The 21,552-nt window shown below is 50.2% G+C and overlaps 10 protein-coding genes across 10 annotated transcripts; 5 read left to right on the top strand and 5 right to left on the bottom strand.

The window, feature by feature from the left end:
• Positions 1–81: 81 nt before the first annotated feature.
• HETIRDRAFT_452516 (uncharacterized protein) lies at positions 82–683 on the top strand (the record flags this gene model as incomplete). Its single annotated transcript, XM_009549467.1, has 2 exons — positions 82–542; positions 599–683. 2 exons carry the CDS (start codon positions 82–84, stop codon positions 681–683), a joined length of 546 nt encoding a protein of 181 aa, XP_009547762.1.
• A 157-nt stretch (positions 684–840) lies between these two features.
• HETIRDRAFT_410210 (uncharacterized protein) lies at positions 841–2,753 on the bottom strand. The gene is made up of 11 exons (XM_009549466.1): positions 2,693–2,753; positions 2,562–2,621; positions 2,472–2,498; positions 2,322–2,368; positions 2,118–2,270; positions 1,574–2,047; positions 1,422–1,513; positions 1,331–1,362; positions 1,192–1,269; positions 1,051–1,138; positions 841–997 (listed from the first exon to the last, which is right to left on the bottom strand). Exons 1-11 carry the CDS (start codon positions 2,714–2,716, stop codon positions 987–989), a joined length of 1,086 nt encoding a protein of 361 aa, XP_009547761.1. The 5' UTR covers positions 2,717–2,753; the 3' UTR covers positions 841–986.
• A 1,097-nt stretch (positions 2,754–3,850) lies between these two features.
• Positions 3,851–5,452, top strand: HETIRDRAFT_62118 (C4-dicarboxylate transporter). The gene is made up of 5 exons (XM_009548685.1): positions 3,851–3,893; positions 3,961–3,995; positions 4,043–4,391; positions 4,459–5,002; positions 5,076–5,452. Exons 1-5 carry the CDS (start codon positions 3,865–3,867, stop codon positions 5,322–5,324), a joined length of 1,206 nt encoding a protein of 401 aa, XP_009546980.1. The 5' UTR covers positions 3,851–3,864; the 3' UTR covers positions 5,325–5,452.
• Positions 5,453–5,897: 445 nt separating this feature from the next.
• Positions 5,898–8,243, bottom strand: HETIRDRAFT_385790 (uncharacterized protein). Its single transcript, XM_009549465.1, has 10 exons — positions 7,672–8,243; positions 7,588–7,608; positions 7,430–7,522; positions 7,267–7,370; positions 7,081–7,193; positions 7,005–7,011; positions 6,902–6,952; positions 6,295–6,838; positions 6,173–6,240; positions 5,898–6,106 (listed from the first exon to the last, which is right to left on the bottom strand). Exons 1-10 carry the CDS (start codon positions 8,202–8,204, stop codon positions 6,069–6,071), a joined length of 1,572 nt encoding a protein of 523 aa, XP_009547760.1. The 5' UTR covers positions 8,205–8,243; the 3' UTR covers positions 5,898–6,068.
• Positions 8,244–8,623: 380 nt separating this feature from the next.
• HETIRDRAFT_146474 (peptidase inhibitor I9) lies at positions 8,624–9,445 on the top strand. The gene is made up of 6 exons (XM_009549464.1): positions 8,624–8,665; positions 8,728–8,859; positions 8,933–9,007; positions 9,068–9,105; positions 9,196–9,271; positions 9,352–9,445. Exons 2-6 carry the CDS (start codon positions 8,850–8,852, stop codon positions 9,378–9,380), a joined length of 228 nt encoding a protein of 75 aa, XP_009547759.1. The 5' UTR covers positions 8,624–8,665; positions 8,728–8,849; the 3' UTR covers positions 9,381–9,445.
• A 137-nt stretch (positions 9,446–9,582) lies between these two features.
• On the bottom strand, positions 9,583–12,679 carry HETIRDRAFT_385786 (uncharacterized protein). The gene is made up of 10 exons (XM_009549463.1): positions 12,597–12,679; positions 12,067–12,546; positions 11,953–12,015; positions 11,854–11,900; positions 11,418–11,793; positions 10,796–11,362; positions 10,455–10,738; positions 10,276–10,394; positions 10,105–10,210; positions 9,583–10,049 (listed from the first exon to the last, which is right to left on the bottom strand). The coding sequence occupies exons 2-10, from the start codon at positions 12,480–12,482 to the stop codon at positions 9,745–9,747; spliced, it is 2,283 nt and encodes a 760-aa protein (XP_009547758.1). The 5' UTR covers positions 12,483–12,546; positions 12,597–12,679; the 3' UTR covers positions 9,583–9,744.
• Positions 12,674–13,018, bottom strand: HETIRDRAFT_247149 (uncharacterized protein; the record flags this gene model as incomplete). The annotated part of the gene is made up of 1 exon (XM_009549462.1): positions 12,674–13,018. A coding segment is annotated over one exon (345 nt), but the record flags the coding sequence as incomplete, so codon positions are not given.
• A 2,428-nt stretch (positions 13,019–15,446) lies between these two features.
• On the top strand, positions 15,447–16,316 carry HETIRDRAFT_319373 (uncharacterized protein; the record flags this gene model as incomplete). Its single annotated transcript, XM_009549461.1, has 1 exon — positions 15,447–16,316. One exon carries the CDS (start codon positions 15,447–15,449, stop codon positions 16,314–16,316), a length of 870 nt encoding a protein of 289 aa, XP_009547756.1.
• A 527-nt stretch (positions 16,317–16,843) lies between these two features.
• Positions 16,844–20,451, top strand: HETIRDRAFT_146472 (Metallo peptidase M17). Its single transcript, XM_009549460.1, is given in 22 exon segments — positions 16,844–17,235; positions 17,291–17,460; positions 17,525–17,560; positions 17,634–17,703; positions 17,814–17,836; positions 17,899–17,954; positions 18,013–18,109; positions 18,171–18,198; positions 18,251–18,305; positions 18,362–18,433; positions 18,492–18,562; positions 18,618–18,684; positions 18,738–18,783; positions 18,849–18,974; positions 19,067–19,201; positions 19,282–19,334; positions 19,403–19,839; positions 19,900–20,024; positions 20,086–20,123; positions 20,158–20,162; positions 20,181–20,282; positions 20,395–20,451. The coding sequence occupies 17 exon segments, from the start codon at positions 16,893–16,895 to the stop codon at positions 19,440–19,442; spliced, it is 1,488 nt and encodes a 495-aa protein (XP_009547755.1). The 5' UTR covers positions 16,844–16,892; the 3' UTR covers positions 19,443–19,839; positions 19,900–20,024; positions 20,086–20,123; positions 20,158–20,162; positions 20,181–20,282; positions 20,395–20,451.
• Positions 19,450–21,406, bottom strand: HETIRDRAFT_434894 (uncharacterized protein; the record flags this gene model as incomplete). Its single annotated transcript, XM_009549459.1, has 9 exons — positions 19,450–19,839; positions 19,900–20,024; positions 20,086–20,129; positions 20,183–20,282; positions 20,395–20,653; positions 20,730–20,830; positions 20,928–21,094; positions 21,164–21,228; positions 21,283–21,406. 9 exons carry the CDS (start codon positions 21,404–21,406, stop codon positions 19,610–19,612), a joined length of 1,215 nt encoding a protein of 404 aa, XP_009547754.1. The 3' UTR covers positions 19,450–19,609.
• Between the last annotated feature and the right edge of the window lie 146 nt (positions 21,407–21,552).

Genomic DNA, 21,552 nt, shown 5'->3' with positions numbered 1-21,552 from the left:
ATACCCCAGGTGCGCTCTTTCATTCACTATCAGCCCAAAGTCAAACTAATGACCCACACCCTCGCCATGTGAATATAGACCATGCCTCTCTTCGGCTCCGGTGAGAACACAAACGCTGCAGTCGCCGAGCGACAGCCCTCCACAACACCTCCGCATAGCCGGAGTAGCTTCTTCGCTCGCCGCTCACATTCTGCCGAACGCGCGGAAGCCGCACGCGACACCAGACGCTCCCCGACGTCGCCCTCTACGCACAGTAGTGGGCTATTCGGACGTCGTCGTTCCGTCGACCGCGATTCGTCCGACATCGGACGATCTCCTACCACGACGAGCTCCAGCTCCTTTGGAGGCTTGTTTGGCCTGCGGCACTCATCTTCAGACGACTCTATCCTCGGACGCGACCCGAGCATCATGAGTGCGAAGAAGAAGGTCCAGGATGCCGAAGCAGCAGAGGCAGAGGCAGACCGGGCCTTGCATGCTGCAAGGATGGCAGTCAGAGAGGCAAGGAACCATGTGAAAATCCTGGAGGCAGAGGCGAAGGACGAGTATGTCCTTTTTGATGACCATTGTATACTTCAACACGTACTGATGTTTCGCACAGTGCTCGCCGCGCAAAGGCGAAGCAGGAACAGGCAAAGAGTATCAGTAAAGGAGCGAAGGGATTAGGAAGGCATGGAGATGCGTGAAATATTTGACCCGAGCTCAAGATAGGATCTCCATTTACGATTGCACTACGATATCCGCACGATACCCCACCAGGAATGGCAATTACTGTACCTAACGATTCATACTACTCACCTTCATGCTCATTTTTCGAATGCAATCACGCCCCTCAGCAATATTGGGATAATACTATGATTCCGTACGTAGACACGTGTTTAACCAACACCATACAGACCCAGGCTACACGAATACAACATCATGGGAAACACATCTATTGCATTGACTTCTTCTCCGTCCCCTTTAATTTGCACGTATGTATCGTGTGTTTACAAACGGTCTGAAACGATCGATATATTTAGCATCGTAGACAGTAAAAATTCGATGGCTTACTGGTGTTGCCAAGATCGGAGCAGGCCTCCTTGACGCGGACAGACAAAGTCTTTTCGCCCTCACGAACCCAGACGCGCGGGTCGTAGAACTATGCCTGAAATTAGTGACTAGTGCATGAGGCAATGATTGCATGTTGCGAACCTTCTTGTTGGGCTTGTCAGCACCGTCGGGGTTACCGACCTGGGATAGCAGATAGTCCTTCTTGTTGAGAACGAAGTCCTGGGTAGAAGAGATGGTGGTAAGACGATTGATGGCCATTTATCTTCAACAAACGCCATACCCTAATACCAGCGAGGTATGCGAACTGAGTGTCTATCCGTCATTGAATCAGCATGAGAGTGTTGATGAATCGACTACTAAACAAGGCGCACCGGTGTCAACATTCATCTTCACCACGCCATTGCCGACAGCAGTCTTGATTTCCTCTTTAGTAGAACCGGATCCGCCGTGGAAGACAAGGAACCTGGGGATTCACGTGAATGAGCCAATCACCATCTGAAAATGCTCAAAACATGCGACATACAAAGGCTGCTCAATCTTCCCACCGGTTTTCTCCTTCGTGTACGCCTGGTGCTTCGCAAGGAGCTCCGGGTGCAGCTTGACATTTCCGGGCTTGTACACACCGTGCACGTTTCCGAAAGCCGCCGCGATACTGAAGTTGGGACTGATCTTGCTGAGCGCCTCATAGACCTCGTATACGTCTTCGGGTTGCGTATACAGGCTGTTGTTGTCCACGCCGGTGTTGTCCACACCGTCTTCCTCACCGCCAGTGATACCGATCTCCATCTCGAGCCAAAGGCCGATGGGAGCCATGCGCTTGAAGTACTTCACGCAGGTCGCGATGTTCTGCTCCTTCGGTTCCTCGGAGAGGTCAAGCATGTGGGAGGAGAAGAGCGGCTCTTGGTGTTGCTTGAAGTACTCTTCATCGGCAGCGAGCATTCCATCGAACCAAGGAAGAAGCTTCTCGGCACAGTGATCCGAGTGAAGAACGACCGGGCTGTCGAGAAAGGGAGTGCAGATATGGTGAGTTCAAGGAATCCTTGACGAAGGACTAGAGAAAAGCTTACACGCCGTACGCCTTGGCGACGGTACGAATGTGGTGGGCAGCGGCGACGGCACCGATGATAGATGCCTGTTGCTTATCGTTGGCCAGGCCCTTGCCGGAGAAGTAGGCACTGCCGCCTTGTGAGACCTGGAGGATGATGGGCGACTTGATGTCGCTGTAGCCTGATCAGAGTGAATGTGGGCTGCGTTTGGAAACTGATAAGTACCGGGCAGCCTCGAGAACGGCGTTCGCAGTGGACGAGGATGTCACATTCTATGATTTATCATGTTTGAGATGAGCTGTGTGTGCCGATACGGGACACTTACGATCGCCTAGAGATATGAAGATGATTCAGTGGTGAGATCGTTGAAAGAAAGATCCATCTACGTACTGGGATAGCAAACTACCATGATACAGATGATTTTGATCAACTCTGTGAACGGCTCTATCTTTCCATCTGACATACCTTGTGCTCCTTAGCATAATCGAACAACTTGCGGACATTCTCGCCAGTCAAAACACCAGCCTATGGAGGTTGTGTACGTTGAGTCATCGGCCAGATTTTCTCCGACATGAAAAATAGAGAACAAAACCTACCGGGACGATATCGAGGATTCCCATGGTAAATTTTCGATAGGAAAAGGGCAATGTAGTATCGGATGAGAGAGGAGTCGGAGGACGTTTCCCGATTTGAGGGGATCGACGGGAGGGCGCCGGTTACGTAAAATCCTCTCATTGCGTAGCGCACGTGCATCTCCGAATTCGTGACGCAGCTTGGCGTCGGGATTGTATCCGATCGTTGGCCTCCGCCGCAAGCTTGGGCTTTTCTCAGAATAAGATTTCTCTGATGCGTTGACGACACGGAACGGTGAAGATGGGTTCCGTCAAGTTCTATCGCGGCCTCATGACATCAACGTTTTTCAGCAACTGCAGGCTGCAGGCTGTGACGGCTGCCCTCGTGTTCTTCTTGCTGCTCATCTTCGGGCATCCCTCCGTGTCTGCGTCTCTAGCTCCTACATCTTCTCGTCCTTATTCGGGTCCGATTCGTATGGTGTGTCGAGCATGTTGTTGATCGATGCTCCAGCAATGTGTTACCGTTGTCCCCTCTTTACAGCAGCTATCGTCAGCATCTATCCTTTCATAATTATCCAATTCAATGCTTTTCTCCCCTTCCTCCAAAAAGAACCCGTTCTTTGGTTCAGTCTGGAACTCTCTAGTTCGAGGTACTGCCAAATGCTCATTGCAATATATCAGCTCCTCATCACTGAACTTGTGAGTTTTCTTCTCTCATGTATAACCTCCGTACGAGACTCACGCATACATGTCCACGAGCGCACACATGCATGCATACAAGCAGTGAGATCGATCCGTGTCATTTCCGACGGGTTGTTCCCCGATCGATACAGCGCCAACAAGGGAAAGACAGTTTTCTTGTGCGTGCAAGCATCCAACGAGGCGAAAGGTGCACATTCCGCGATGACAACCCCCCGGTTTAATGAGAGCAATGTATGGGCGCAGTCCCTACAACGCTCCCAAAACCACAGAACGCTATGCACACCCTGTCTGCGTCTTGACTGCCGATTTGATGCCAAAAGCAAAGTCTCGAAAGGAGACACAGGTTATTTTAAGCAGATGAAATGTATTGGGCACGACTCAGTCTGACATGATGGGCAAACAATCCGGCGTGGCACTACGGTATAAGTTCTGGCACATGTGCGAAGTACCTCCATCTTCTCTCATTCCCGTAGTGGTATAGAATTTCTTTGCACATGGCAGATAGTCCTGAATATCTTATTCGGTAAGTCTGTGCTGTCCTCGTCGCGGAACTTGGATCCCCCAAAGTAACTATTAACCTATACCCACAGTGGTTTCAAGTTGGTGTGGTTTACGATGGTCATGGGTGAGTGCTCTGAATACTTCTATAGCTTAAACTCATTTCTCCCGCAGGCACAGGCATTGTATCCATCCTCATCCTAAACTTTCCTTATGGAGATTCCACTGCACCCAGCAAAGACTTCAGTGCTGTTTTCTTCTTTCTTAATCTCGTGTTCTTCGTCCTCCTCATTGTTGGCTCCACCGGACGGCTCCTCAGCGGCAAATGGCTTGATGATCCTGGGGATAGCATATATCTCGGCGCGCTCCTCGTTAGCGGCGACACGCTTATCAATGATACGATATTGCTCTTGCATGGAGCGTACAAATTCGGGGGAGTGCCCTTCGTGTATGTTGTCTGGGGATTATGGTGGTTGGACGTCGCGGCGTCGACTGTATGCTGTTGGAGTCTGGTTCGCATAATGTCAGTTCTTCTATTCCATCATTGTCTGTTCTTGATTGACAATATATGCTCTTTTTCGATCATGTAGAGCGGTGAAGCAGGATTACTCTCTAGCGTCAATGTCACTCAGCTGGCTCTTCCCCGCCGTTACCCTCGTCGCCACCTCCTCTTCCGGCGGACTCCTGGCCCAGGCCCTTCGGCTCATCTCGCCCACTCATGCCCTCCTCACTGTCACCTTGGCCGCTGTCATCCTCTTCATTGGACTCACGCTCTCTCTGACTTTACTCGGCGTGTACTTCTACAAGCTCATAGTGTTTGGACATCCGAAAGACGAGGCGGTCATCACGTCTTTCATGCCGCTCGGGGCTATGGGGCAGGCAGGATTCTCGTTCATTCTGATTGGGGATAACTTTACAGTGCTGTTGCCTGCAGTTGGGAGCGGGAGCGCGTCAATGTTCTTGGGCGACGTAGCAGTGGGGAAGATTATACGTGTAGCATGCGTGTGCACGGGATTCATGCTATGGAGTTTGACTACGATGTGGTTCGCGTACGCACTGTTGGCGTTTTATCTGGTGTTGAGAAGGTCGCGACTCAATTTTCAGCCGAAGTTTTGGGGAATGATCTACCCGATTGTGAGTAGGGTTTCATGTTTCTCATACTGTTTTCTTTATTTGACAGTTCACTTACATCTCGTGCTTGTTGCAGGGCGCCTACGGGAACCTGACGATCGCACTCTCCCGCATATTGGACAATGCGAATTTCTTCCGCATCTGGGGAGCGATATGCGCATGCTTCACCCTCATGCTGTGGCTATTTGTGTTTGTGCACACGCTCCAGATGTGGACGTCTGTGTTTGCGCCCACGCTGGTGAAGCTGTTAGGGCGCCCCGAAGGGGGAACACGAAAACGGGAAATGGAGGACCAGGCTGAACAGGGTGAGGCAGCTGGTAAGTAATCTGGGCTGGAGTTGTCGGACTCAGGCTGCGTCGAAGAATGGACCTATCTGCAGCATTGCAGTGACATATTTAAAGTTATTGGTGTTGTATTTATCATGAACTGTGACACCGCTCAATATTTTGTTGGAATTTGTAGGGCTTTGTAAGGGCTGACGGTTCATGCTTTTCAACCAACTGTTACGGCCATAGTAACACTGACTGACGCTAAGGCTGGTTTATACAGTATCGCTGTTACAAGGGTTTCTCGATCCATGGTCATGGTGTTGGCATGCTTGCCTCATTTGAAAATATCAATCGGTGCAATCAAGGCATTGAGCGTAAGAGCTATTTTTTCCACGTCTTCTATCATGTTCCTCGACTGTTGTCAACAGAATCGGCGAACATGATCATCATGGCCTACATGAGTGGGAACAATGCAGAGCCTGCATGTTGCCAAGCTCAATATCACTGACCTGGGCGTGCCAAAACAAACCTAATCTAGCTCATGAGGACGCGTCGTACCTAATTGCCCTGCGCCCCTATCAGTTCATTGCGGAGGCGCTCGAGGGTAGCTGAAGGTCATCAACCAAGCTGTATAACGAAGACAATAATGGGTATCATTGATGCAGCATGCTTGCACAATTAGCTGCTGATAGTCTAAAAGCGACAAGCATGCCTCGAAGGAAGACTACAACCCAATTAACTCTTTCACCGCGTTCCAGGTCCACCGTTAGATCGATTCCAGATATTGACGCAGCAAGCAATCATTTTTCCTCCGCTAGGGCCCACATATAATAGACAGCTGCCAGAACAGATACGCCACGAGTCAAACCCGATCCCTCGCGACAGAGCGGAGGGAGCGACTGACCTATGCTTCTGTACGGCTTCCAATGCTCTGTAAGACTCTCCATTTCCTGAGGAGTCAATAACGCGCCCCTAACGCGGCCTCGCACATAAGAACATGCTTAGCGGGACATGGTAATCACGTACTTGATCTTCTTCTTCCCCTCCAATCGCGTCTTCAACGCGGCGGCCGTCAGACCATCTGGTAAAGGCCTAGGTACAGAATCAGTACTATTTTGCGGGCCTTGCAATGCCTTGTTTATAGAGGGGGTGAAGGGCGCAGGCATGGACGGGAGACCGAGCGCCAATGGTGTGTCGCCGACGATGGTGGGTGCCTTAGACGAGCCGGTGCTACCTTTGAGAGGCGTAGAGCTGGGATGACCAGGCACAGGGATGGCCAGAAGAGAGGATTCGTCGAGCGAAGGCGTCGATTTGGTCTTCCCTTTCCCTTTTCCCTTGCTCTGTGCGCTCTGCCCTAACACGGGTAGAACATCCTCGTCTCCATCGTCATCCTGCGTGGGTTGTTGAAGCAGTACCGCCTTGGTATTTCTGCCGTTGGTCTTGACCTTCGCTTGCTTGTCATCTGCATCGGGATCTTTGGGGAGCTTCTCGGGCGAGATGTCTATGCGGAAGGATGGATTGTGGAGGGAGAGGAACCAGCGGAGGACGCCGCGCTGAACTCCGAGGTCACCTGTGAATGGGAGAAACAACATGATGAGAAGGTGTAGAGTGGTGTAGGAAGGATGGTTCATACCGGCGGGCATGATGTCAGGGCGGCGGAGTGAAAATATAGCAAACATGTCAACTGGAAGACGATAAGTGATATAAAGATGTCCCCAAAAGCGAGTGCGATTTACCGGTCCACTGGATGCGTCCATAAATATCCACACCCGCTCAGTGAAATAAGAATACAAAATCATAAGAGCAATATACCTTCCCGATGCCCCGCACTGCAATGAGCATATCATATAACTGCTCATCATCGGCTTCGAACACCTTCTGTGCCGACAAACGGCCATCGGCGAACCGAGCTGCTAGGTCTTGCACTGCACGCCTCGCCGTCGTGAGATATTGATTTCGTGCTCACAGTCTAGGCGACCCTGTGCAAGGTGTGCGTACCATATTCAGCTTTCCGCCCACTGAGACCGGCGGACCTCAGGGTCGCAATTTCGGTTTGCGCGACCTGTTGAGGCGTTGGGAAGGGCAACTCGACCTGATTCCCTCTGTTGTCAGGTAATTACATTCAGTCGGCAGAATACAGAAGTAGAATGGAATTACATACGGGTGATCTGCCTTCTCAGGCAGGTGGGGAAAGTAGAGCCGGAGGAAACGGTGCGTGATGGACCGTGCCGCGAGCCACGATATTTGCTGTCCCCTGTTAGGAAGTTTCAGTGTTTGCTAGTCTAGAGTCCTAAACCGCATTCGAGGGCGTATACTTACAGTATAGAGCTCGTGAGTGTTCTGTTGATCCAAACAGACGATTATCAGCATTGTTTCCACACAGGATCTAGAAATGACACCGACCTGAACGGCTCGACCCTCTCTAACTTTTCAAAGGGCCTGCAAGGTAATCTGAGAAATATGTCTGCAAACCGATTGTCTGCCTCAATGAGATGCTTCTTCGCCTCTTCAAATGAGAACGTCAGCTTCGCCGGGAGCAGTGCGACGGCATTTGACGAGGTTGGAGTTGGTATTCCTTGCACGGGCTCCGCCGACGGTGGCTCTGAATCGCCTTCTGCGACGGCAGAACTGGCTAAACTGACAGCGGCCTTGCTGGCCTCTTTCTTCTTCTTGCTTGACGCGTTGGTTACCTCAGACGACGCCTTGCGCTTGGTCACACGTGTCGCTTTCGTCAATGGCGCGGTCGGGGTTGCGGGAGTCCTAGCCACGACAGCAGCGGTTGCAGTGGCGCTACTAGCTGCGCGTGTTGCAGAACGAGTGACGGGCATTGGCAGTACGACAAATGTTGATCTCTTGAAGACACCGAATTCTGTTTTGAGCTTGAGCTTGAGCTTGGACGCGTTGTTTTTCCAGAGCAAGAACGCAGCACGCAGCATATACAGCTGTTGTTTGAAGAAGATGTAGGTTTAGACTTCCCTCTCGCAGCTTTAGTTTGCGGGTAAGCTCGGTATCGAAGTCAAGAAGACGCGACGGACCCGGAGACACGCACAGGCGCTTGTTTGTCTTGACTCAGTTGCCTGACTCAGCCAGTGCCTCGTTAATATTACCTCATGCTATCTGGTTTTCAGGGTTTCTTGCAGGAATGCAGGAATGCAGGGACATATCAAGGGATGCTGATTGCAATGCGCCATGCGAAAAGCAGAAAAACCATACTCGAGAAGTTGAACGCAGGATGGTGCAACTGGCTGAAGAGGTGTCGCGAAACCAAAACATGACATAATATTGCGTCATCGACCCCTGGCCACATCCGGCCATCGTCCAGATATCTGCTCAGGTCCCCGCCAGCGCCGTCCACAGCTCTTTCGAAACAAACACAGCCATCTCAATTGATCCAAAGGTAAGTCCCGTCCGGACAGACTGCGCATCCTCCTTATAAACCCCTCTCACCCACATTATCAGACGCCATCGCACTCAGACTCTCACCGTCTACTCGCCTCATCGGAACCAGAATTCAAGGCCCTGTTATCGCCAGGACACCTATCCGTAGAACCTTTACCACAAAACACCCCATATCCTCCAATATGTCTGGAAGTAAGTGCGCATCGTCTTTCAGCGCATGTTCTGACTGATCATTGTGATCATGGTTTCATTGTACCCGTCGCAGAGTATATCGTCGTGTTCAAGCCGAGCACCTCGGAAGACGTGATCAACAGGCAAGCAGACGACCTCGCCGCCAACGGTACGTAAATATGCATCCATTCACTACTACGTGGCTCAGCTTCACATGATTTCTCTCTAGGTGGCACGGTCCATAGCCGCTATGACTCTGTCTTGAAGGTCAGCGTGCTTCATCCATATACACCTTTCTCTCTTGATCTTATTTGAATCAAACAATTGCATCTTCCTGACGTTTCTAATCTATTTTAGGGATTCTCTGCGACGATCCCCGATGCATACTTGCAATCCCTCACGGCGCTTCAAGGTGACATCATTGACTACATTGGTGTGGATCCTTTCATATTTCTCTCAATGAATCATATGCTAATAACCACGCATCTCCTCTTGTATCCAATGTACTCGCAGAGCCCGATGGCATCGTCACCACCCAGTGATAGCTTCTTTCTGATACCAATGACCAAGGGCGATGTATGTATGTAATGGTCAGCGAGAAGTGTTCGTTATGTATGTTTCATGTATTGCTGAGTGGTGATATGTTATAAGGAGAATATTTCCATGTTGTATGTTGCACAAGCTACAGGCGATCGACTTGGACGCAATACGCGTTTGAACTCATTTTTCCGACATGTATGTCTGGACTCTGTAGAACAGTATCAATAAGTTCTACCGCCAAGGTGTCATACATCAGATTCATACGAAGATCGTCAAGGTCAAATACAGTAAATATGGTCATGGTGCATATAGAAGTCAGGACATACTTGTGGGCCATTGAATGGCAGATCATAGCAGATGTTCACATCACTCCGCCTCTCTCCATGGTCGATCAACGTCTTCAGCCCCATCAATATCATCGACGTTCCCTAGAGCCAAAGATTCCATCCTGCGAGTGAACTCATTCATGTCGGCGAGGCCCTGCTCCCGTAACTCAGCATCATATCCGCCGTCTTCCCGAACGGGCTCGAGCGGATCCCAAGTGATCGAGACACCTTTCCATCCCTTGTTGATGTGAACGTAGTTCAAAAACGAACGCCACAAGGGGTCAAGTGACAGAACTAGAGGATCTCCGACAACGATGAGAAGCGCTTGCGCGCGGGTAACCGCAACTGGAACATCCATGAGACCCTGAAAAGAGGATACTGAATGCATAGCTAGGCGTACCATTGAATCGACGAGGGTTCGCAACAAACCCAAGTGTGTGCCTGAGATCGTACTCGACAAAATCCCTACTGCTGCGTACAGTGGAAATGATGATTACGCGGCGCTCCTGAAGAAACCAGGCAAAGCAATAAGTAACAGGAGAGTCAAGTAGACAGCTCAAATGCGACGTACTTGACCTTGAAACTCTTCAACGCTACCGACCTTGATGTCCTCAGCGATCTTTTTGAGCGATGTGCGGATTTTGACACATTGGGCGTGATAAGGTGCTATGATACCTATGTCCTGATCCGCTGCAACACAAATGATCTTCAATACCAATGGACGCAGAGGCTACGACGACGTGTACTTACAGACTCCGAAACGTCTATCGGCGCGCAATGCCTCAACGTAGGCTTTCACCTGCGAAATCTCCTCGATATTGAAGAACGACGGCGAGGAGGCTTCTCGATCATCTTTCCCCGCCATAGCATGGAAGATGATTGGGAACTTGCTAGACACCAGGAGAGGGCTGCCGAGAAAGAAGTCTGTTCGTTTTTTATCCGCGCAAGGTTCCAATTCATTGGCGTAGAACCGTTCGTTGGGATACTTCAAGATGGCGTTGTGCGAACGGTAATTCTTGGTAAGTTTGACAATTCTGGACAAGAGGTATGACGATCAACGTTCTAGGAGAATAGCAGCGAATGGAACGTACGTGACACCATGACCCCTTCTCGTATCATAGATCTCTCGATCCATAAGCCTCTCCAGGTAGCTTATATCAAGTTGGAAGTGTCGGGCGACTGCAGACCGAATGATGGGTCCCAGCTGCTTCGGGTCGCCAGACAACACAATGTTTGTGCTCATATCAGCCATGGTCTTGACCGCGATCATAACCTCCGGTTCAGTTGCATGCCCCGCCTCGTCTACAAATATGTGGGAAAAGTGGCCTCGTTTCATGCCTATGCCATGTGCGAAGGCTGCAGAGACGCAAGTTGTAACGATGACGCTGTATTGAGGCAGGACCGACTTCTCCGGCAGAGTGAAATAGCCACCAGGATTGGTGCGTGTGAATGGCAGCAACTCATCTGGAACTTTTTCCTTAACTCGACTAGGAGCATAGAGCCGGAAGAGCTTTGCGGTTCCAAGAGACATCAGCCTGCTCGCTATAAGATCAGCAGCAGAGTTGCTTGGAGCACATGCGAGGATCCGGGCTTGAGGATTAGCATCTAATACTTGAAGGATTGATTCAACAATCGTGACGGTTTTTCCTGTTCCTGGTCTATAGACAACGATCAGATCACAGGATGTTGAAGAAAGTAGAAGAAAGTCCTTACGGGCCAAAAACAACAAACGGTACAGAGCCAGGTGGGTTGTTCACAATGGCACTCACAGCATCCAACTGACGAGAGTTGTTCGCCAACATCCGATTATGCGGTGTGATAACAGTTGCATCCTCCGCCCTGGTGTGAACGTGCAGTTGAAGTGGGAACAATAGATGTTCCGGAGTGAATGTGCTGCTCAAGGCTTGATGCTGCCGTCGTAGGGGATGTCTATTCAATTTGAAGCGCACGTCAAACCGCTGGTTCTTGTCAGGATTTGAAAATGATTTGTGGAACATGAGCCCGACTATTTCCTTGTGGACATAGTGAACGCGGCCTTCGAACCATTTTCCGCTGTTAGCACCATGGCGTTGTACAAGGATGGAATCGCCTGAGTCCACGTCAGACCCATCAAGACTGTATAGATGTAAGGTAATGATAATCAACGAACCTATCAGAACGCTTGGACGCTTTTCTGCGAGCCCAGGAACCTCCAAACTTCACAATCAGGTAAGTGTAAATTTTAATATGTTACCTCAAAATTACTGACCGGTAGGACGCGCCCTTGAAAACGAGTAGAGAGTTGTACATATCATAGATGTGGAGGTCATGTCTCAAGTGAAAAGCATGAGTGTACCGTTAATCACTTGGAGACGAGACTTACTCCATTCTGTTTTCTTCAACCCAGATCAAAGACTTAAAGTGGACGGAGTAGGAATCCAGATTGAGACTTTCTGGCAAGACTATCCTCTTGAGCTTCATGATCATGTCCGAGACAGAGCCGGTAGACAAGATCGAAGATATGGATGCTGGGATCGGCGCCTTTGGGAGCGAGGCTACCCACTTGATAGCGTTGGTGGCGGGTGGTGGATCGCCCGGCAAAACGTCAGTCTCCGGCGCACGCTTCCTTGCCTCCTGCGGCACGTAGGGAGCGATAGGCTTGAGAGATTCATGGTCTGCCTTGCTACCTACGATGGCTTTGAGGGAACGGACGAAGATGAAACGATGCCCGAGAGTGATGTCTTCAAAGGTAATCTCAATCCAATCCTCGTAGCGCCCTCGCAAAGTCTGCTTGAGCATGATGCATAGACGAGATTCGTGTCCGCTCTGCAGAACAGAGGGAGTGGGGGAAGAAATTGTAAAGCTACGATGACATTTTGTAAGCCGAGAAATACATAATGTGAAAGCACATACGAAGATCTGGATTTACTGGATGAAGATATGGCCGAAGCCAGTTTGAGGTCCACAATTTTGATTTGAGATGAAAGACTGGTGATTTGAATCTTGAGCTCAGCCTGCACACCTGCTTTTGCATCCTGCAGTTCAACAATGCCGAAGTCCACACCAAGTTCTCCATGAGACATTGCGACTCCGTGTCTATCTTTAGACGCCTCGTCAAATGCGGACTTGTAAGCAACAAACTTTTCTCGTCGTTTATGAGCAGGACCAGTAAGGTGTGCTGGCCAGAGGCTGCTGTAGATGACAATATCGCATATCTCGCAGTAGGCTTTCCCAGGAAGGACATGGGCGTCCTCAGGCTGCACATTGATCGGAACGCCTATATGCTTACTTCGCGAGCGGTGACGCTTACCGCTGATATGGCCTTCCCAGCAGCGTGTGCCAGTCACGTTTACTGCACAAGTCGGACAGTAGAAGATTTTGCAAGCTCCGGATACGACTTCATGGTGCTTCTTCTGGTGGATATGGGTTTCATAGGCTGCAACACTGATGAAAACGGACCGGCATGGTTCGCAGAATAAGACGTCATGATTGTATGCGCATGCTTCGTCTGTGCAATTCCCAGATGAGCGTATGTGAGGACATGTTTCAACCATTTTATGCGAGGTCAACGAGCGTTCCCTACCGTTCGATGTGATTATGCTTTATTAGTAGGTAGCAAGGAAAGACATGATCCACGCACTGACGAGTGTGGCAGAAGACTCTCGATCCTTGAAGAGGGGAAGGCCTGTTCTCCCCCAAGGACGCGTCTACGTTTTATGAGTAATGTTGTGGGAATGGAGTGCGAAAGGGTGGGAGAAAAAGAATCGAGACGAGGACCTCGACGGCTCGAGACCCGTACTATCTATCCCTGGGCCACAGTTGAATAGGGTTTAGGCATTTTAGCCGCCTAGCTCCCACAACCTCTCCAACCACTATTAAATTTATGTACATACCTGAAAAAGTGTCTGAATTTCACTATGTTGATTTTATTGTAATTATTAAGGAAGAGGAAAGATTGTCGGGCAGTGACCGAGGAGGGAGACTCGAAAAACGGCTTAGACCCCAGAGTTGAACTATTAATCCGAGCACTCAGTCACACTGAGTCATGCGTGCCGATTAGAGGTCCGACGGCTTGCAGGTCGCAAGGTCCGCCACCTGCATATGTCGGAGCTTCAAAAAGTCACCTCTCCGAAGTCACTCTGCCCACCCTCTTTCGAGTCTCTTTCGAGTCTCTTTCGACAAGGTTTCATTTTGAGTGTGAGCTCTCTACTGACCACCCCCAGATTTTTTTTCACAAGATGTGTACTTACGTATATCTCCTGATTTATTTTTAATATGAGGTTCAGAGTAGGGGATCTTTGGGATCTGGACTCTTAGATACGGCAGAGACCCATACTTCCCTTTATTTTCTCCCTCCCACCCAACACACCTTTTGTACAAGTCTCAAAGAATACACAATCATTTCAAACACACATATAAACCTCCCCAAATATTTATAAGACAGCCACTCTAGTGTGAAACAAGATATAATGGTTGTTCACTACTGGTCAACTATTCAACTGTGGTCCAGGGATAGTACTTAGATGAGCACCTACCTTACCACAAGCCTTCAGACATATGGCAACCATGAGTGATCTGCTATGAAAATGTAAGCAGAAGATCACATTTTGCATACAGGACCCCTGGAACAGTTCTCAGATACTCAATTATATATATCATCATCTAGTATCCGATACTCAAGGGCAGACTTGACGAGAGACAATCCAGGAGCAGCAAGCATCAAATTATAGATTAGATGTTTGTTTATTGATCCTCAATTTCAAAACAATAAGCTAATACATTGGTCAAGGGTGAGCTCAAAGATATAATCAACACCCAGTAGACATGTAGACTCGTACACGAGCTCGGTGATGTCATGCGCAGATGCGAGCACAGTGATGCACTGGTCGACCATATGGTCCGGGCATGCAGAGAGGTAGAGCACGCTATGGGCAGTGGTGCGGCAGCGGTGCCTGACATGGATGAGGGCGGAGAGGTCATGCGGGGTGATGTGCATGTAGACGAGGCTGAGCGGGATGGGGAACATTTTGCACATGTTGCGGAGGATTGAGGGGAGAGAGCATGCAGGGGCGGTTCCGGCTGGACATCGCCAAGCTTGTGTACGAGTCTACATGTCTACTGGGTGTTGATCATATCTTTGAGCTCACCCTCAACCAATGTATTAGCTTATTGATTTGAAATTGAGGATCAATAAACAAACATCTAATCTATAATTTGATGCTTGCTGCTCCTGGATTGTCTCTCGTCAAGTCTGCCCTCGAGTATCGGATACTAGATGATGATATATAGCAGATCACTCACAGTTGCCATACAGACATGGTTTCTGAGAGATTGCCTATCCTGCACATTTTCCCACTATCGTTCCAATGAAGGCTGAGCGCTTTCTAAAGCACCGTGTGAGGGCAACGTCACCCCATTCACGTCGAAGGAGCTGGTAAAGTTCTGAGCAGACTGAGACCAACATTTCCCTGGATATTAGGGAGGAGCTTGAACTTTTTAAGACACTCCGCGATGCTTCGAGCTCTGAGATGACTCAGTGTCCGGGTGCACACCAATGAGCAATTTGGCGATTGACCCTGTACAACGAACACTCCAACACCCGCAGACGGAACAGGGAATGCTACGTTCATCTCCCACGTGCAGTAAACTAGCGCACAATTTCCACAACGTGCACAGAACCAAGTATCGAGTAAGTTGTCACTTTTGACACGCCAGTCCATCAACCTCCGTTGACCAAGCCCGACCAGGTACTCTACTGTCTAAATGACGATCGACGCACATGTACATTCGGAACCAAAGAGCACAGTCCTGCCTTACCTGAATGGTGATTACCTCCCAACAGCCCTCAATCAACAGTTCACGATCATCAAACCACCGGCCGACAGTTCACTCGTCATTGCATCATTTGCGCCTTCCGATGATCCACCTGTGGACAAGCCATGGGCAGTAGGCGTCACCGATTTCACAAGGAAGGGAGAGGCCGAATTTTGGTTCTGGTCTTCCATCGAGGCGAGAGATGACATTGACAACCCGGAACGCCTTGAGGAGGCCTATGCTCTTCTCAGATCCATGATCAGACTGATTGCAGAGAAAGTCAAGGACAAGAAGACTCTGGCGATTGGCTCTTTGCACCCTTCATTTCACCGATTGATACCCAAGCATTCGCTACGACGCACAAGTCATGCCTATACGAAGTTCGTGTTCACTCCTAATGGGCTGCCGAAGAAAGTAGAGTCGGAAATCTACGATCTTCGAAATGTTAGCGATGTAGACCTTGAACAGGTTGTAACTACATCCACAATCAGCCGTACGGTCGACACGCTACGTCAATCCTCCAGCACGGGTGCCTACCTTCGAAACCTCGAAACCCTGGACACCGGTGCACACGCTTGGTGTTTCACTGCGCGAGAGGGTACAATTAGTTCACTCTTTGTGAGGAGAGAGCTGAGGGGAAAAGGCCTAGCGAAGCTAGTAGTGCGAAAGGAGCTGGAGAAGGCATTCGAGGTCCGCGGGTTCGTGTGTGCGGACGTAGAAGAGACTAACGTAAGTAGCGTTAGGGTTTGTCAGTCGTTAGGAGCGTGGCGGCTGTGCAAGGCTATCTGGGTAGACATTGACTTGGCAAGCTTTTTGTGACGCAAACAAGCTGTTTTCTAAGGCCTTGTGTTGATACGAAAACGCTGATCGCTGAATCATAGGAGGGGCACTCGGAACATATCTACAGCTGGAGATGTCATTCAGAGCTCGAATCATAGCTTGAAATGTTGTGGATGAAGCGATGAAGTATTGGTGCGTGAGGTGGAGACATCGCTATCATCTTCACATTTCCTACAACAAGAACACACCTGAGATGGGACACAGATTCCTCCATGTAAGTGGGAGGACCTGAGTTTGATCTATCCAACAAGAAAAGTCATTGAGGGCTCTTTGCGTCTTGTGTTGCTGAGCATTCTAAAATACAATGAATGGACACCTGTTACCATAGCATGCTACCACAAGGATTGAGATCCACAAATGAATGCATTGATCAGGCCAATTTGAATGGCAAGCTGTGAGCTGGCAAGGATGCATGAGGGAGGCGAGGTGAAAAGTGCGTCTGTTGTGGGAGTCCTCAAACCAGTTGGTCACGTTTCAATTCCCGTAAGCTCTTCAATGCTCCTCCATAGAGGTGCATCGTCCTTCCTCCGCCGCTTTCCTGTCCTCATCAGATCCATGTCGTCCACGTCTGTGTTCATCCTCCCGATTGACCCCAAAAGTCAAGTCAGCACGCGAGCTGTCCCCGATATCGATCCTGTGAAACTTTGGTCAACCACCCCCGTTGGCTCGAAGGCACCGAAGGTTGGCTCAACTCGAGTATTCTATAACACGCCTGCAAAGGAAGGCATCAATGTCACGGCCGTAGTTTCTCTCGGTGAAGGCTTTGACAAGAAGCAGGGTAACGCGAGAAGGGAGTTGGTGAGAAAGGCTGTTGGCAGTGGAGTGAAGCAGGTCAAGGATCTGGGAGACGGTACAAAAAAGGTCTCTGTAGATGCCTCAACCGACCCTCATGCTGCTGGTATGCTTCTATGACTGAATACAATGCGATAACATATATTCACTGCGTACCACAGCCGTTGCTGCTCACTTGGCGAAATACAAGTTCACTTTGAAAACGTCACCACCTTCCCCTTTCCGACCGGGTAGCAAGGAACCTGAGAACGTGTCTTTTGAGCCGTTGCAAAGTTCGAAAGATTGGAACACGGGCGTTGTCTATGCTCAAGCTCAAAATCTCGCCAGGACGGTAAGGTGTCATCGTCCCGTGAACTATTTCAATGCACTCAATGCGTCTGATACGCAACGTCTAGCTTATGGAGTTGCCAGCAAATTTACTTACTCCCACGGTCAGTTTTATTCTTGAACGATGAAAACCAGGACAATACCATTGATGCCCCTGATACTTTCCGCTGGCGACAGGCTTTCGTTGAGCGCATTAAGTCGGAGTTTGCCAACGTTGCAGACACGGAAATCGTTGTTCATGATGAGGGTGCGTTGTCTCATTGTCGATATTTCACTTCGCTCCTCTTGCAGATTCGATCTGCCCTGTTTGTACATATTTTTATCGTTGCTAATAATCTCCCGCTTTGTACTCTATAGAATGGGCCGCAGAGAAAGGCATGGTGCGTGCAGAAGCTTGGCAGACGGCATTAACAATCTTGATTCTGAACTCTTGAATTCGTAGAACACATTCCTTTCAGTGACACAAGGTACAACGGAGCCCGCCAAATTTTTGGAGATGTGCGTTGCAGTCCTCACGCGTTTGTTTCAAATCATCATCTCACACTCACGACTACAGTCATTACAACGGCGCTGCAAAGGGTGCCCAACCTCTTGCTTTCGTCGGAAAAGGTATCACATTCGACACGGGAGGAATCAGCCTCAAGCCTTCGGCGGCAAGTTTTTCTAATTACAATATGACGTCGCCTTACTGAGTGTTCGTTGAACGTCTCGCAGGACATGAAATTGATGCGCGGCGATATGGGTACGTTCTCCGCCCTCCACTGAAAGCATATCTTGACGCAGCAGCTTCGCAGGTGGAGCAGCTACCGTCTCAGCGGCTGCTCTGGCCATCGCGCAGCTCCGACTTCCGTATGTCCTTTTTGAAACATGCCTCCAGGCCAGAATCTTCTGAAATATGCGTGTAGGATCAATTTGGTAGTCACGGTTCCGCTATGTGAGAACATGCCAGGCCCTAGTGCCACCAAGCCAGGAGACGTGTACGTGCGCTGTATCACCTGTCTCTCATACCGTACTTTCTTGCTGACGATTCTTCAGCATCTATGCCATGAACGGCAAGTCTGTCGAAGTCGACAACACTGACGCCGAGGGCCGCTTGATTTTGTCTGGTGCGTGACTCCTGCTACACAAGAACATTTCTCCCATGCAGCCGCGATGGGACAGATGCGCTATATTACACATCAACGACATACAAACCTCACACACTCATCGATGTTGCCACGCTCACTGGGTTCGTATCTGATTTCCTTCAGGCATCCGATTCTCACTGAATAGCATGTAAAGTGCCATGGACATTGCCCTGGGCGAAATCTTCTCTGGGGTCTTCTCAGTCAGTCCACCAACTTCCATAACCAATTCATTGACAGCTGACTGTCTTTGCCAACGTTCTCTCAGACCTCAGACTCCCTTTGGGAAGAGCTCCACGCCGCCGGCGAAACCGAGTATGATCGTTTCTGGCGTATGCCACTCGACGAGGACTTTGGCCCGCAAATATACTCTTCCAACGCCGACCTCTGCAACGTGCGTTTTCCCACACCCATTTATCCCTTGACCTTGTCTCTTCGCTTCCTGTGTAGAGCAACAGTGCTGACCGCGAGTCGGTACAATCGCAGGTTGGGGGCAAGCCTGGCGGGAGCTGCACCGCTGCGCTCTTCCTCAAGTCATTCGTCGACGGGATTGAGCCGCAGGAAGGCGAGACGGAGGCGCCGCTTCGGTGGGCGCACATTGATATTGCGGGAACGATGGAAGTGCGTAGAAGCCCATGCCTTCTCCTTACATTCTATTCTCGCTAACGGCTGGGCTCTGATCGTATTTTTTTCTGTTGCAGGCAACACGGGCAACGCCATACCTCGAGACAGGCATGACTGGACGACCTGTTCGGTGCGTACGCTCGTGCGGAGAAAATTCTACGATGACTGTATTGACAGCCTGTCTTTTTTTGCTTACAGGGCTTTAGTCGAGTTCGTGCGCAGGCAGGGGTTGGAGTGAGTGAGTTGCCGGGAATTCTCTTGGAATTCAGTGACACTGTACACTACTGTACCGCAAAAAACCATGTCTCCAACCCAAGCCTTCGACGGTACCCGTCCAACAAATCGGGGCGGGCAGTTCGAATGGTTGTTGAATACAAGAAAACATAACAAGTCTCAAATTCCAGGTCATTCCTGTATCACGACCCACCCCTCCTTCTCCTCGCCCAGCGCAATCCTGAGCCCGGCCCACACGCAGTCGATGAGCGCCGCGCCGTTCGCGATGCCGAACACGAGCGTGCTCGCGTAGAAGAAGTTCGCGTTTCCGGTGCCCGCCGCCACCCAGAGGTGGTGAAAGAGCGGGAGGAGCAGCGACGCGTGCAGATGCAGCAGCGTCGTCACGATCGGGTGGCGGAAGTCTTGGGTCAGTCAGCGTGTGAATGCATCAAGGATGATGTATAAGAGGGGCGGCGACGTACATGCGTATGTTTCTGGGAAGAGCGAGATCAGGCTGATGAACAGGCCTGGGTCTGAAAGCGTCGGGTATGGCTTGAAGAGGGCAAGGACCCCGATAAGAAGAAACGTCGCGTAGAGAGGGTCGTGTCTAGATCGGCCATCACTATGCAAACGAACACAGGGTATTTTCGCATCTCCGGCCAACGTACTGGAATTTTATGCATATGGGCGCGACGTATATGAGGAGGTGGACCTACAAAGCGTAGATCAGTCGCTACTTGCATGGGGACAAGTCGAGGCGCCTACGTTGAAGACCATGAGGAAGAACGGCCGAAAATGGTCGAACATCTCGGTGAAGAAGTACCACCAGAGACCGGGGTTGGGTGTCAGATCCGGAAGCAGAAATCTAATAGTGACGGCCCAAACTGGATCAGATCGCGTCACGCCACAACGGGACAGCCACCACGGACGCGTCTAGCTGATAGTGTCCTCAAGGTATTGGAAGACATTCTACGCACCCTGCTCCCCATGTGTTTCTCACCCATCCCCATCCAGCTGATGGTAGGGTAGAGGCGAAGATCAAGACGGAGAAGTATGCTAAGAACTCTGTCGTGAGGGGGATGGCTTTGCGGAGCTTTTGCGCGAATGGTTTTGGGGACGCAAGGTGTGACGTGGGGTCACTCAGCAGAAGGAGGACAGTAGGTGGAAGTAGGAGAATGGACGGTAGAGAGAGGTGGGAGAGAAGGGCGAGCGTGAGTAGGGATTCGGATATCCGGCCTTTAGTTGTGGGGTGCAAAATCAGGACGATGGATGCCAGAGAGTTGGATTCAAGGCGAGAGGGTGAGCATCGTACCTTGCGAAGCGAACATCAGGGAGAGGAGCTGAAACGCGTTGTCGAATGTAGACGTGGAGAACGCTAGGGAGGGTAAAAATATGTATGGATTGAGAAGATATCTGTTCATGCTCATTTAGCCTTTTCCAACCAGCTTCACAGATGCTTGAATTGGGAAAAAATAATGATACGGAGGATAGAAGGAAACCACGTACGCACACAGCAGCAATTACCGAGTCTTTTCGACCTTTACTCGTGCGACTTCTGGCCCGCCAGATCTGCACTAGCGCCCATGCGCCGATGGCATCGGCGAGGGTCCACAGCACTGCCGATAAAGCATTTGATTCAAGCAGCACGATCGAGAACAATGAGAGGTAGAGCGGGGACTGGAGGATCAAACGAAAGTTCATGAAATGCAGAAAACGACAGTAGAAAAGCACAAAGAGATTCCATACGTGTCTAAATGTACCCCCAGAGTATGGATCAATTCCGTTGCGGAAAAGGTAGATCCCTTCCTGCACTACGACGATGAACATAGGTTAAACTGTAGCACAAATTAACTTGAGCGGCTTACGTCGGGAGTAGGAGGTCAGCGGCGAAGAAAGCTGGCTATCATGTTTAAGAAGAGACGACAAAGGGGACAGTTGGAGGATGAGTCTGGCTGCGACGAGCGCAGGGAAGACGAGGCCGAATGACATTCAACGTCGTGCGAGGTGTTGTAGTCGTCGCTGGCGGAGACGCCGATGAGCCTCGGCGAGCTGCCATGAGCGCTAGCATCGGTCCGGCGAAATCCGGCGAGATTGAAGTTACGTCATAGCCCAACAAAGTCTCTCAGACCGACAAA

This window comes from Heterobasidion irregulare, assembly GCF_000320585.1.
Source record: "Heterobasidion irregulare TC 32-1 unplaced genomic scaffold scaffold_06, whole genome shotgun sequence".
Taxonomy (NCBI): domain Eukaryota; kingdom Fungi; phylum Basidiomycota; class Agaricomycetes; order Russulales; family Bondarzewiaceae; genus Heterobasidion; species Heterobasidion irregulare.
The sequence above is the reverse complement of the archived record's forward strand: the minus strand, read 5'-3'. Positions and strand labels throughout refer to the sequence as shown.

Excerpts from the sequence above, each read along its gene's own strand:
- HETIRDRAFT_146474 (XM_009549464.1), top strand. Across the intron at positions 9,008-9,067 it reads AGACGACCTCGCCGCCAACG|GTGGCACGGTCCATAGCCGC; the intron begins GTACGTAAATAT and ends ATTTCTCTCTAG. Across the intron at positions 9,272-9,351 it reads TGACATCATTGACTACATTG|AGCCCGATGGCATCGTCACC; the intron begins GTGTGGATCCTT and ends ATGTACTCGCAG.
- HETIRDRAFT_62118 (XM_009548685.1), top strand. The coding sequence starts at position 3,865 with ATGGCAGATAGTCCTGAATATCTTATTCG. Across the intron at positions 3,894-3,960 it reads AGTCCTGAATATCTTATTCG|TGGTTTCAAGTTGGTGTGGT; the intron begins GTAAGTCTGTGC and ends CTATACCCACAG. Across the intron at positions 5,003-5,075 it reads GGGGAATGATCTACCCGATT|GGCGCCTACGGGAACCTGAC; the intron begins GTGAGTAGGGTT and ends TGCTTGTTGCAG.
- HETIRDRAFT_410210 (XM_009549466.1), bottom strand. The coding sequence starts at position 2,716 with ATGGGAATCCTCGATATCGTCCCG. Across the intron at positions 2,499-2,561 it reads ATTATGCTAAGGAGCACAAG|TTTGCTATCCCAGTACGTAG; the intron begins GTATGTCAGATG and ends GTATCATGGTAG. Across the intron at positions 2,271-2,321 it reads GCCGTTCTCGAGGCTGCCCG|CGACATCAAGTCGCCCATCA; the intron begins GTACTTATCAGT and ends ATCAGGCTACAG.
- HETIRDRAFT_385790 (XM_009549465.1), bottom strand. The coding sequence starts at position 8,204 with ATGCTGCGTGCTGCGTTCTTGCTCTGGAAAAACAACGCGTCCAAGCTC. Across the intron at positions 7,371-7,429 it reads CCTGAGAAGGCAGATCACCC|AGGGAATCAGGTCGAGTTGC; the intron begins GTATGTAATTCC and ends ACCTGACAACAG. Across the intron at positions 6,839-6,901 it reads CCCTGACATCATGCCCGCCG|GTGACCTCGGAGTTCAGCGC; the intron begins GTATGAACCATC and ends TCCCATTCACAG.
- HETIRDRAFT_146472 (XM_009549460.1), top strand. The coding sequence starts at position 16,893 with ATGTCGTCCACGTCTGTGTTCATCCTCCCGATTGACCCCAAAAGTCAA. Across the intron at positions 19,202-19,281 it reads ATATTGCGGGAACGATGGAA|GCAACACGGGCAACGCCATA; the intron begins GTGCGTAGAAGC and ends TTTCTGTTGCAG. Across the intron at positions 19,335-19,402 it reads ATGACTGGACGACCTGTTCG|GGCTTTAGTCGAGTTCGTGC; the intron begins GTGCGTACGCTC and ends TTTTGCTTACAG.
- HETIRDRAFT_385786 (XM_009549463.1), bottom strand. The coding sequence starts at position 12,482 with ATGCTCAAGCAGACTTTGCGAGGGCGCTACGAGGATTGGATTGAGATT. Across the intron at positions 11,901-11,952 it reads TTCAAGGGCGCGTCCTACCG|TTTGGAGGTTCCTGGGCTCG; the intron begins GTCAGTAATTTT and ends CTGATTGTGAAG. Across the intron at positions 10,211-10,275 it reads TTGAAGAGTTTCAAGGTCAA|GAGCGCCGCGTAATCATCAT; the intron begins GTACGTCGCATT and ends TGGTTTCTTCAG.